General features: G+C 38.2%; 1 protein-coding gene across 1 annotated transcript; it reads left to right on the top strand.

Moving 5' to 3' along the window:
• Positions 1-10,281: 10,281 nt before the first annotated feature.
• On the top strand, positions 10,282-13,461 carry LOC143742400 (uncharacterized). Its single transcript, XM_077235255.1, has 6 exons — positions 10,282-10,475; positions 10,582-10,652; positions 10,750-10,926; positions 13,038-13,090; positions 13,170-13,235; positions 13,318-13,461. The coding sequence occupies exons 1-6, from the start codon at positions 10,306-10,308 to the stop codon at positions 13,459-13,461; spliced, it is 681 nt and encodes a 226-aa protein (XP_077091370.1). The 5' UTR covers positions 10,282-10,305.
• Positions 13,462-14,320: the final 859 nt, after the last annotated feature.

Here is a 14,320-nt window from a genome sequence, read left to right as displayed (position 1 = left end):
GAGCTTCACGTGTGTTTCACTTTATTTGGATTGTCACAAGGAACATCTATGGATGATTTGTAGAGTTTGTAAATGCACTGATTATGTTGCTGACTTGATAATTTGTTCATGTGAAGTACATAAGCTATAAACTGTCAACTAAGCTTCACGTGTGTTTCACTTTATTTGGATAGTCAAAAGGAACATCTATGGATAGTTACTTGAATGACATCACATGTCTTGTGAAAGGGTTACGGATACATTAGAGATCTTGTGAATACACTCCTAAATATTTGCTGTGCGTGTCATATAGAACACCACATATGAAAAGATACATACAACGATGCTACTGAAAAGTTACAAATGTGCTGTAGCAATGCAGCTGAGTAACAATACATAATATGTAGATTACCATAATGAAAATGCAAAGATACAGAGATGCTACTGAAAAGCTACAAATGTGCGGTAGCAATGCAGCTGAGTAACTATAGAAATTATGTAGATTGCCATAATGAAAATGCAAAGATACAGAGATGCTACTGAAAAGCTACAAATGTGCTGTAGCAATTCAGCTGAGTAGCTATGGAAATTATGTAGATTACCATAATGAAAATGCTTTTTCAGGAATCTTGGGGTGATTTTGGACAGTAGTCTGATGCTTGATAAACAGGTAGACTCTGTGATCAGGGCAAGTTTCTTCCAGCTTCGTCGGTTGGCCAAGGTCAAACCATTCCTCAGCGGTAGTGACTTTGTGGAAACAATCCACGCTTTTATTAGTTCACGCTTGGACTACTGCAATGCTCTCTACATCGGGTTAAATCAGGCCTCTTTGCACTGTCTACAGCTTGTCCAGAATGCAGCGGCCAGGCTTCTTACCAACACCCATAAACATGACCACATCACTCCTGTCCTGCACTCTCTGCACTGGCTCCCAGTCAAGTTCAGAATCCAGTTTAAGATCCTACTGTTCGTTTCTTGCTCCATCCATGGTCTTGCACCTCTTTATCTGTGTAATACGCTGACCCTTTATCAGCCCAGCAGAGCCCTGCGTTCTTCTGAACAACATCTGCTGGTGGTCCAAGAGTCCAGGTGCAAAAAGTGGGGTGATCGTGCCTTTGCGGTAGCGGGGCCGAAACTCTGGAACGCTCTGCCCCTGGAATTACGCTCCATCATGGACCTGCCCCTGTTCAAGGCCGGGCTGAAGCACCATCTTTTTAGTTCGGCTTTTGACAATTGATGGATAATTGATTAGCATAATAATTTTATAGATGTGTTGTATTTTATTTTATTGTATTGTCTTTTATTTCACTTCTTTATTTTTATATAATGTTCCGATCCAATCTGACCTCTGACCTGTAATGCTGCCTGAATCATAATCATACACTGTTTGTTCGTTGGCCAGAGGAGAACTGGCCCCCCGACTGAGCCTGGTTTCTCCCAAGGTTTTTTCTCCATTCTGTCACTGATGGAGTTTTGGTTCCTTGCCACTGTCGCCTTTTTCGCCTTTCTTCACATTTGTCACCATTGGCTTTTGGCTTGTTTAGTTGGGGACATTTAATTTTATATTCAACAATATTATTACAACATTATTTTCCTGTTATATCTGTAAAGCTGCTTTGAAACAATCTGTATTGTAAAAAGCACTATATAAATAAAGGTGATTTGACCTGACTAATGTCTTCAGACCTTGAAATAAAATAATAAAGAAAAAGCAAAACAAAACAAAAAATTTCCCTGGAAATATAGGCCAATATGAAAAATTAAACATTTCCAATTGTCTAATTTTTTTTTTTAAATGTAAAAAATTTCAGCTGAATCCTTATATATCTTTTTTTTTAATCACCTAATGTTACATAATTTTGCTATTTTTTTTAAACAATCAAGAATTTTACACACCAGCAGTTTTATCTCCACTAGACTTAAATGTTTTTAGATTAAAGATTAAAATGTATTAAACAATCAAAACATCCTTATGTTTCCATTTTACTGGATAGCTGTCATGCTTGGTTGCAGGAAGAACAGGAGGATGAAGATCAGGTTCAAAACGGCTTAAATAATCCACACGAGCAAACGATACAAAAGGCAGATGCTAGCTGCACAACACTAGATTTAACGTGACTGGACAAACTGAGAGTACTCATGACAACGATATGCTTAAAACTGAGATGTTTTTCCTTTGAGTTTTCCACTTAAAGACAACACCATTGTCAAAACGATCCCCCTTCTCACGATCGGGTCATTAGATGGCCATGAAACACTATAGATTGAACATGTAATATGCATGTGCATGACGTCATTGTCTTCAGAGATTCGTGTTTTCAAAAACGTGCACTTTGAAACCCGTTTTCAAAATTTTGCGTTTTCAGGCACCCAAAGCGCCGTTGTTGTGTAAACAAACTTTTCTGTTTTGTTTTTTTTAGTTGAAAACGGTGTAGTGTAAACAGCCCCTCAGAGGGAACACCCTGGCTGCGACGATGGTAGTTGGCCGGATCCCAGGGCACATACGGAGATCCGATGGAATTGCTGGCGACATTGCTTGAGCTTCATCCGCAGCGACGAGTGTCTAAGGTGGAGCCGGTTTGATGGAGGACAGAGGTGACGCCGAAGGGAAGGAGGAGCCCACTGTAGCCGTAGGGGTCGAGGAATAGAGCGCAGCAGAAGAACCTGTGGTGAAAGCAGATTGACCACTGACCAAGTTGGGACAAGGGATCCCGGTGAAGCCGCAAGGCCGAGGGTATCTGGTGGAGCTGAAGGTGGAAGGAGCCAAGGCGGAGCCAAACAGTTCGACGGCCTGAGATGGAGCGAAGGGATCAGAAGTGGAGCCACAGGATCCACTTGCTCAGGCACTGATGGAGGTTGCTTGACCTGAGGCTCGACATCATAGCAGGGCATGCTTAGAGATGGTGAAGGGATGCAAACCTCCAACAGAGGCAGGGTTGGAGGACCCCTTTTCTAACCCGAATTTTTGGTCATGTAAACGCGTATCGGCATATGCCAATAATGATTTGTGTTCTGCGCATGTTCTATTCGCAAGGAATCTTGTTCTTTTGGGTAGAGGAACTTCTCGGTGCAGACAAAAACCCGTGTGCAGTATACCGGAAGTAAACATGGCGAGACGCAGCACAGCATACTTTTGCGAGGTCAGTACCAGCACCAAAGTGGAAACAAAGGCGATCGCTATCTGCCCCGAACTATTCATCATCCGCGTGCTGCTGCTGTTGTTGTTTTCTTTGGATACAGGAAGAAGAATCGGAAATGACGCATATTGCGTCTTAAGGTTGTCTGTACGTCCAGACGCTAACCGCGTGTCGCCATTTACATCGGGATATTGCAATTCCATGTATACAGGAGAAACTCTCTCTGCTCACGCATGTACACGGGTTATTCCTAATGTTTCAGAAACCCGAATAGTGACCTTAACCCGACCATAACCTGAATATTGGCTGCTTGTAAGCGTAGTCAGTCTCAGTGCAAACTAAAAGGGAACACACATCAACTTAAATACTAAAGATAACGAGGTGTAGACAGCTGAACCAAACTAAATAATGACAGTGACCATTGAACTAATGAGTGGCAGGAAACAAAGACAAAGAAAGACACGTGATGAATGAAAACTAAAAGTCCATGAAAGCAAACTAACTGAACATAATGGTGACATCAGCATATTAAACTAATTTTAAATACATAGCAATGCATGCTTCTTCATACTCCAGTAAAAATCACCAAAATTCCAGTTGAACAAAAGGCATTGAACAAAGATTATAAGGAAAAAGGGGAATTTAGTGAAAAAATAAAATCTTTATTTTAAAATATATTAATTTCAGATCTATTCATTTTAAGCATTTGCATATTTTCCGGAATAATGATAATGATTAACTTTAATAGACTGACTTTTTTGACACTGGATAGTTAAAATTGTATATTTATGGGTCGATGGGTTTAACTCTTAGAATAATGACTGTAATAATTCTTAGTATCACATGACGCCAGTAGAGGGCAGAGTTTGATTTTTTTTTTTTTTTTTGACTTGGCACTGACTACAGAGGTGAATCAGATTGCAGCAAGCACACTATATGTACATTAGAGGTTATTTGTCTGTTTCATTGTGCATTTCAGTAGTACTTGGCACAGGGTTCTCGGTGTGAGTATGATCATTCAGAAATTTCCAATTTACATGTCCTGTATTCATAATCATGTGCAATGATGACATCTTGTGCAAAAGCTGATTAGAGAACATCTGATTAACTCTTTAAGTATGATGCAATAAAGACAATCTGAAAAAAAGAAAAAGAAAGAAAGAAAGAAAGAAAGACAAGACAAGAAACAAAGTCAATCACCATGGGACTTTTTTTTTTTTCATTGGTCATGAACATGACCAATAGCAAGATAATTGTAGTTTTCACTTTATTAACAGCATCGTGAAATATATTTGAAGTTATTTAGGCTTGGTGCTTATTATTACTGTTATTATTATTATTTCAAGTAGCCAAATGATTCTTTCAAGTAGCCTACATTTAAGCACCTCGTGATAAAGAACTTGGCATGTATTTTCTATTAATGACCAGTAGGGGTCACTCAGTATTTGTGTACATTTTCTAATCTGGTTGTCTTTGAATGTGTTTGATTCTTACTGTTTACTGTTACATTCTTATTCATCTCAAGGACATTTACACTGTTTGCTCATACGGCTCTGGGAGTGCTATAATGAGTTGTGAAGACAGCAGGCAGAAAAAGTCAATTTCATGCTTTCAAGAGCTTCCAATTAACTAACATATCACATTGCTTCTTAAAGGTATAGTTTACACAAAAATGAAAATTCTGTCATCATTTACTCACCCTCACGTCGTTCCAAACCCGTAAGACTTTTGTTCATCTTCAGAACACAAATAAAGATCTTTTTTGATGAAATCAAAGAGTGTTCTGTCCCTCCATTGACAATACGCAACTACCACTTTGATGCTTCAAAAAGTTCATAAAGAAATCGTAAAACTAATCCATATGAATAGAGCAGTTTAGTCTTAATTTTCTGAAGAGACTCGATCGCTTTCTATGATTAAACAGATTTAATTTAGTCTTTTAACTATCCCTAGTTGAAAGACTAACTTTCCCTTTAATGGCTGTTGAGGTTTTTTTTCTGACAGAAATATGTTTTTCTTTAATGATGCAGTTAGCATATACCAGGGGCTAACTGTCTATACTAACCAGCCAAACCCTAATTTCTCTGACATGATGTGAGTAATGTATCGTGAACACTAATTTGGGCACTAACAAGCAGGGGCGATTCCAGGATTTTATAAATGGGGGGGCACAGGGGGGACCAAGATCAAGTCAGGGGGGGCCCAAGGGAAAATCAGAAAATTCAAATGGGAATAAATACTTGTTTAGAAAATATTAAGCACGATTTAAAAAAATCTTTGTAATGCTCAGTGACCTATAAATGGTATTAAATGTGGCACTGAACAACAGCCTGAAAATCATTTTGTATTATACATGGATTGGACCACACAGTTTTGTTCTAATACATAAAAAACATCACCTAGGCATAGTCATTTAACACACTTTATTCTCAACACAAACATTGAATGTGTGTGTGTGTGTGTGTGTGTGTGTGTGTGTGTGTGTGTGTGTGTGTGTGTGTGTGTGTGTGTGTGTGTGTGTGTGTGTGTGTGTGTGTGTGTGTGTGTGTGTGTGTGTGTGTCGGCGAACGTTCTCTGCATGAAATCTGTCTCTGACATGGTTTCTTCTTAAAGAAACCTTGGATGTCCTGTTGCGGTGTAAAAATAAACAAAAACCCATTCAGTATTAATTACACAGAGTTTCATGTAAAGTTCTCACATTTTAATGTTTACCACGGCTCTGCTTTTTTAAAAAAAAGATTATAGTGCCTTTAGTCTTTAAAACAAAAGATAAAGTAATATGTGGGTCATTCGTGGTACGGTGACATTTTGGCTTCATATATGCTTTCCTCTAGCTCTAACAGTAGAGCGCTGGCGCTTGCAACGCCAAGGTTATGGGTTCGATTCCCAGGGAAAGCAAGCACTTATAGGAATGTAAATGTGTACATTGAAATGCAATGTATGTCGCTTTGGATAAAAGCGTCTGCCAAATGCATAAATGCAGATATAAATGCAAATGCAGATAAATGTTGGGAAAAAAAGACATGATTTTCATGTTTCTTTCAAAATAGTGACATGTTTAACATACAGGTTTGATGTTTGACATATAGGGCAAGCTCAGGGACTCTATAATAATAATTATTGGTAGATTGTTCAGACACTGTCCATAAAAATATTCCACCCTGTTAGGGACATATACATAGTTATCACAACATGTTAATAATGTAAATGTTAAACAATAATGAGCTTTTCTTGGATAGTATATGTCCCTTATGCCATCTTAGATTTTTTTTTTCTTCTTGAAACAAGCAAAACAATTTTTGATGAATAGAATATGTTTCACATTCCACCCTGTTAGGTTTATAGATCTAACAGGGTGGAAAATTCTGAGCTAAGTTAGCCATAGCTCTTTGAGTGATCAACATTTAGCTAGCTAACCTACTACAGATGAACAGAACTTTTATAACTATGTCAGATTTGTTTTTACATTTTTTTGATAGGACAAACATTCTCCATAACATAGCCTAACAGGGTGGAACTTTAAGGGTGAGACAAGCAGGATAGCATTTCAAAAACAAAAAACAAAAGTTAGGAGTGAGAGCTGAAGCATACCTCAGTTTGTACAGTTGAATTCCAGCAGGTAAAAGAATAGAAATTTCACTTCTTGATAATGGTCTAAAGGAAATTGCAGTCGGATTTGGGAGGCAAAAAAGTACATACTAACAGGGTGGAAGATGACTTCAGGGTAATTGAAGAAAACTTTAAGAAAAAGACCTATATTTCCACATGATTTATATGTATGATTAGAGGCAATTTAGCCTAGTCTATAACATAATTTAAAATATTTTGAGGTTTTTGTCATTTCAAGGGGTGTGTTTCTTGCAGAAGTTGATTACGGTGCACTGAGGACATAATATAATTGAATGCATACATCAATTAAAATTGTGTAAAATACAAAATAGTATTTTTAATGTCTATCTCTGTTTAAATGGTAAAGAATACTTAAATCTACAATTTAAGCCATTTATTATAAATATGTGACTCATTTTAGAGAAAATATGAGTAAATAAATCATTGGGACAGGAAAGTCACCGCGTACCAGGAATGACCCATGTATCTATTTTATATTTATGTAGACGCGCTGCCGCGGAATAACACTGACAATTCATCTGTCGAAGTTACGTTAGCTAATCCAGCGTTACTGGCTTGATCAGTCACACATGAAAGTAATCAGACCAACATATGGTGCGATATTTCAAATTATATACTGTAATTGAGTGTGTATATACCATAAACAGTGACGTGCCGAGGTGTCTCTCTCTCCTACTGTTTGAAAAACGCGGACCTGTGATTCCGCTTTGCGATCGCAAATCAAGCAGTGATTGACAGCGCTCTGATCCAATGGCGTTGGGCATTGTCAGGTTGACAGTAAATCTAGCCCAATGATGTTGGGGGGGGGGGGGGGGGGGGGGGGGCATCAGGGGGGCCAATCATATTTCAGGGGGGGCCAGTGCCACCCCGTGCCCCCCTTCTAGACACGCCCCTGTTAACAAGGGCCTTAATCCACAACATATTGGGACACTGATGACCCACTGACCTGAAACACTGAACTAAAAGTTAGTATTTATCAACAGCATTGCAGTATTATGTATTTGTCATTCATTCTGGCGGTGTTATAATGTGATATGTGCTCTGTCTTTCAGCCTGTTTGTTTACAGTGTTCCAGGATATGGAACACAAGAATGGCCAAATGGAGTGTCAGATGATGGGCTAGATGTTTAATGCCTCTCCCACGCTGCACATATGAGCTGTTAGCACCATTGAAATTATTTTATAAGGAGTAAAACTAGTATAATGAAACTGATGCTAGTATAAAAACTACTTTTATACTTTTCACATAAAATGTTCAACTATATTCCAGGAATTCCACAATAAGGGTGTCTATGATGATGCACACACACACACACACACACACACGCACACACACACACACACACACACAAACACACACACACACACACACACACACACACACACACACACACACACACACACACACACACACACACGCGCGCGCACACACACACACACACACACACACACACACACACACACACACACACACACACACATATATATATACATACAGTTTTTTCTATGTATATTTTGTAAAAAAGAAAATAAAAAACGTCTGCCTTCCAATAGAAATGTTAGCTTTTCTAGACAACATTAAGGGTTCTTTTGTATGTAAAGTGTCCTTTGTTTTTAAATGATTAATTTGAATAAAATGTAATTAAACATTAAATTATTACTAATAATTTTTTAATATATATATATATATATTTTTTTTTTTTTCACAAATATATGAAAAAAAGTTTTTTTTCTGTCCGTCTTGACAGACAAAGAGGTTCTGGGACATTGTGCAATATCATTCTCAATCTCTATTAACCGAAGATAGTCCTCAGAGTGGGGCATCCTCTTGAGTTCTGTCCCAAATCCCAGTGGGCCGTCTGTAGGGCTCTTGCATCATTCCTTCCATCAGTCTCATAGAGGTCCGACATCTGCCACCAACCACAGCCCAATTTTATAATCGTAAACAAACGGTACAATCATAATTAGATACTGTGACACATAGTAAAAGTCATATTGTGAAATTTTGAAATTAACAAAAGCATATGATTTTTCTAAAAGAAAGTACCAAACAAAACATCCTTAAAACAACATTTACTGTATAATTTACGGAAATCCTATAAATTGATGCCTGGTTCTAGATATATTCTCTTTTTACTAAAGACAGAGATACTCATTCAGAATATGATTGTTTACAGATCTGGTCGATATAAATGTTTGCCCATGCTTGTTTATAGACGGCTGCATGTGCATTGAGGGCATCTCTGTAAATCCCAGTAGATTGGAAAGCAATGATCAGACAGTGTTATCTGCTGAAAACACATGCTCTTTTCACATGTTCAGGAAGAGAAATACAGGAAAGGACATCAGCGTGCAAGAATGCTCTGGGTATGTTTTCCTCCTGTCGCTCCTCTTAATTCCTAATCTGAGGGGAAAGCTGTCTATCTAGGGGATTTGTACAGCTGTCAATTAAAATCCCTTGACACAACCCTCCCCCTCTCCCTCCCCTATCTTTCTCTTTTATTCACTGCTTTTCCCTTTCCCTTTGTTTCTTCTCTTCACTGGGGCTGTGTAGTCTTTACAGTCAATGTGCAATAGTCAGAGGCGACCTTTGCAATTCAGAAGCACATTTCAAAGAAACAATCGGAGACCCCCTAATGAGAAAAAAAGACAGACAAAAATATGGAATGCAATGCGAGTGCAACTACTTTATTATCTCTATTATATTTAACAATGCTATGTCATATTTCACTCTTAAAGTCCCCTGTAGTCAATAATTGTATCCCTTAAAACTCATCTTTAATCACCAAATTGACATATTTAAATGTTTTTTTCCTGTGAAAAAAAATATATTAATGCCTTAAAATAGCTTGAATGTAACTCTACACCATTGCTTCATTTAATATACGTGGATTCATAAATATTCAAATGAGTTCCGCCTCCACTCATTCATACAGGCTTGTCTACAAGTCGATGTATCAGAATGGTGATGTGTTTTATGCATGGCTCTCTACTGTAACGGTCACCAGCTGGAGTGCCATTGAGAGCCACCAAAGGGCACTCCACATCAGACTATTCTCATTCCCTCACAAACTACATCTCCCATAACTCACTGCCCGAACTCTTCATCCATTATCACCTTCACCTGTGTCTCATTATCTTGTTTAGCTCACCCCATATAAGCCTGGTTTTCTCATTATTATCTGCAAAGTCCTGTTTAGTGTTACACTGCAATTCCGAGCATTCTCCCTTGTTTCATGTCTCTTGGTTTTTGGATTTCTTGCCTGTTCCGTGTATTACTCTTTGGCCCGTGTTCCCTGCCTTGTTGTCTTTGTTATTGTTTGGACTGATTACCTGGGGGTTGTTTCATAACAGAAGCTTAGAAGAGCGGGGATTAAGCTCCAAAACCCGACTTGAATTAACCTGACAAATCAGTTGGGGCTTAAGGCGGTTTCATAAAAGGTAATTCAAGTTCACGCAATCTCACTAAATTGAACCAGGTTTATCTAGTCTAGATAATTGCGCGTGCACGCTATTCTTAAGAAGCCCTGATGGTGGAGCATAGATTCATCTGTTTAACATGGCAACTAAAGGGAAAGAGAGAGCAGCGATGTTCACGGCAACTGAGCAGCAATTACTTCTCGAATCTTACGAAGAATTTAAACACATGATTACAAAAAAAGGAAATACCGCAGCAATTAATAAAACGAGAGAAAACGGCTGGCAGGAAATTGCTGATCGTCTCAATGCGTAGGTAGCAATTAATGTAGGCCTACATTACTATATTTTATTTAAGTTAAATTAAATGTTTGTCACAATACATTGAAGTGTGTGTGTGTGTGTGTAACTCTAACAGCAGCAAATTAAGTGAAGAAAAAAGAACATGGCAGCAGGTGAAAATAAAATATAAAAATATTGTTCAGAATGGTAAGTATTAATTATAAAGTATAACTCTATGTAAGTACTTAAGCATAACCAGCTTGATGTTACAACTGTCCAGTTTCATGATGTTTAATAATTGCAGCTGCCAAAAAGAAGAGTGAGGTTGCTGGCACTGGGGGAGGGCCACCAATAGCCAACTTTACTCCTGCGGAGGAGCTGGCATTAGACCTGAATAAAGGGAGGCCTGTCATTGAGGGAATAGAGGGGGGAACAGCATCTGGATCCATTCCATCCAGTATAAGAGATCACTACTTAAAAGGTATTTTGTTTATTAGGTGTTCAAGCACGAAGTGCTGAAAACCTATTGTAATTGCTATTTGAAAAAAAAAAATTCCCCCAAAACGCATCGTACAGCCCAAACCGTAAGGCCTAGCGACTTGAAACTGAAATCAGAGTATGACCCCGATTGGCCCATAGGTGGCACTACAGAAACCAAAGTACTAAATTGCTCATAACTCCTAGACCTAGGCCTCAAGCTTTTTACACCACTGTGATCCTTGGCTCAAGACGGACAAGATGTATATCTCCGATTTCGATTTAAGCACAAAAAAGTCCCTGGTTTTTCTGTTAAAAAATAAAAATAACTGTTAAAAAGCTTCAAACCATATATTTCCATAAAGACCATAATGCTCAGATCTTCTTAAAAACAAGTCAGAACATGTGACTCTAAATAAGCATGGCAATTTTCAGACAAATTAGACTAAATATGCCTCTATTACAGTTATAAATATATAACAGTTAAAAAGGTGAAAATGATATGAACATAATGGCATATTAAGCCAATAAGTGGTATTCTACTGCCCCCTGCTGTTTAACATAGTCATTTTGTCATGCTACTAACTAATATAATTCTATAATTCTTATTTAGACTTTATAAAATCACTATTTTAACATTTAGTCCAAATTCATCTATTGAAGTATTGCTAGTGACTATTGTAGCACATTGAGAAATGTGAATCCTGAAGGAGACTTGCAGTAAACATTTTCTTTTTCCATCACATAGTTCAAATGTCTGTATCCACAACAGTCTCTGTGTTTGTGTGTGTGTGTGTGTGTGTGTGTGTGTGTGTGTGTGTGTGTGTGTGTGTGTGTGTGTGTGTGTGTGTGTGTGTGTGTGTGTGTGTGTGTGTGTGTGTGTGTGTGTGTGTGTGTGTGTGTGTGTGCACAAAAGCACCTGTGAAAACCCTTTATTAATAAGTATAATGGCCAGCAGAGGGCAGTAGAAGACCACTTATTGGCTCGGTTTCATTTTGACAGAATTGATTTTCACCACTATTCTGCACTAAAGCAAACCTGTTTTTACATGTTAACTATTGTAAGACAATCATTTTTTTGTCAGTTTATCACTTCATTGCTATTGACACTTCACATTAATGCTAGCAATGTGGTAAATCCTGGCAAATCACGATAGAAACATGGTAAATCATAGTAAATAATACTATTACATGGTGTATCATGGCAAATCATCCTAGCAATGTGATGAATTATGGTAAATCATGCTACAATCCTGGTAAATCATTCTAGAATGTGGTACATCATGGTAAATCATCCTATAACATGGTAAATCATGGTAAACTGGTAAATCATGCTAGAATCATATTAAATCATACTACAAGATGTTCAATTGTGGTAAACCATGCTAGAAGAGGGTAAATCATAGTGAATCATACTAGAACTTGGTATATCATGGTAAACTATGGTAAATCATGGTAGATTCATGGTAAATCATGAAAAATCACACTAAAATGTGGTTTTTCATGGTAAATCATGCTACATGCTCTATTCAATCTATGACGTCAGTGGTTATGGTAAATCATAGTAAATAATACTATTACATGGTGTATCATGGCAAATCATCCTAGCAATGTGATGAATTATGGTAAGTCATGCAACAATCCTGGTAAATCATTCTAGAATGTGGTACATCATGGTAAATCATCCTATAACATGGTAAATCATGGTAAACTGGTAAATCATGCTAGAATCATATTAAATCATACTATAAGATGTTCAATTGTGGTAAACCATGCTAGAAGAGGGTAAATCATAGTGAATCATACTAGAACTTGGTATATCATGGTAAACTAAGGTAAATCATGGTAGATTCATAGTAAATCATACTGGAACATGGTAAATCATGAAAAATCACACTAAAATGTGGTATATCATGGTAAATCATGCTACATGCTCTATTCCATCTATGATGTCAGTGGTTAAATGCTTGCTACATAAAACTTAATGTGTTTTGATGCTTGTGTGGTTTAAAATCTGAAATGCCTTAACTGCTTGAACACCGCTAAATGCTGCTTGCAGCTTTAATTTGATTTATTTTTACTCTTGCATTCCTAACTAAATATTTTTGTTTTATAGTGATGCCAAATTATGTGTGCTTTCTGGATCCACCAGACATCATGCTGAACCCTGTGAGTATGACAGTATGAGTTTAAAGCACTGATTTGTCATGTGGCGATTTATTAAACCAAGTTTAATTAATGGTTTTAGGTTGAAGGCCCATCTACAGTTGAGGAGGATGAGGAGACTGTGTCAGTATGTTCAAGTAGGCCTGAGGTAGGCACAGATTTGCACATTATATATTTAAAAGCCTACCTGTGAGGTGCTAAATTGTGTGTATTTCCATTATTGGCAACAGGATGCTGACACCCTTCTAGAGCCCTCTCAGTCTGGGACCACATGTGACCAAGTGAGTATTAAAAAATTACAAAAAAAGCGCCAAGAGCACTATATCAAATTGAAAAAAACTTACATTTATGTTCCTACAAAACCCAGAACATAAAGGAAGTCTACAAAAGGTATCTCCTGATAGTGTATCTGATAGCCATAGATACTGACATCCAATATAAAAAACTCAAGATGAGAAAGTTAGAGCTGGAAATCCAACAGCTTGAGAAAAATGCAAGTAGAACTGCCATATTTAAAACAATGACACATGACCTTTTTGTTTTTTGACAACATTTAATTGTATGTTCCCTTTCAAGGGAACTCGAGCTGCGTCAAGCTGTGGGAACGCCTCTGTTTGTGTGCGTCATGAAGCACGTATGGAATCAGTCCAATGGAGAGACGGAACGTCATAGGCGGATGACGTCATCGACCAGGAAACTATAAAGCACCCCCAAAACACAAGCGCGACAGCTTCTTTGCCTTCAGTAAGCGCTATATGTGGATCTGTCTCAAGTGTTTTTGTCTGTCAATAAGCAGGAGTTTCACTATTTCAAAAAACTATATATATATATATATATATATATATATATATATATTATATTGAGAGACAATGGCGAGCGAACAACAATTTAAGAAGTGTGTTCCTCCCTGCTCGCGCTATTTAACGAGCGGGGATACACACAGCTTATGTGTTGTTTGTTTGGGAGTGCAGCATGCCCAGTCAGCTCTCGAGAGGGCTGATTGTGAGCATTGCGAGCGTTTGCCTCTTAGAACGCTCCGCTCCCGCCGATCACTCTTTGAGGTGAGTGGTTCGGTTCGCGATCCCCGCGGATCGGGTCCCGCTTATGCCGAGGCTGAGCGGCGACGTCATTCGTGGGGATCGCAGATGGATCTAACAGCGGGTCTTGAGACGGGCTCTGCCCTATCTCAGCCCTTACCTGTTAGATCCAGTGCCTCAGTCTCGGGTTCGGAAG

Source organism: Siphateles boraxobius, unplaced genomic scaffold, assembly GCF_051911475.1.
Source record: "Siphateles boraxobius isolate OS27281-9 unplaced genomic scaffold, OSU_SipBor_1 19, whole genome shotgun sequence".
In the NCBI taxonomy this organism is placed as follows: Eukaryota; Metazoa; Chordata; class Actinopteri; order Cypriniformes; family Leuciscidae; genus Siphateles; species Siphateles boraxobius.
The sequence above is the reverse complement of the archived record's forward strand: the minus strand, read 5'-3'. Positions and strand labels throughout refer to the sequence as shown.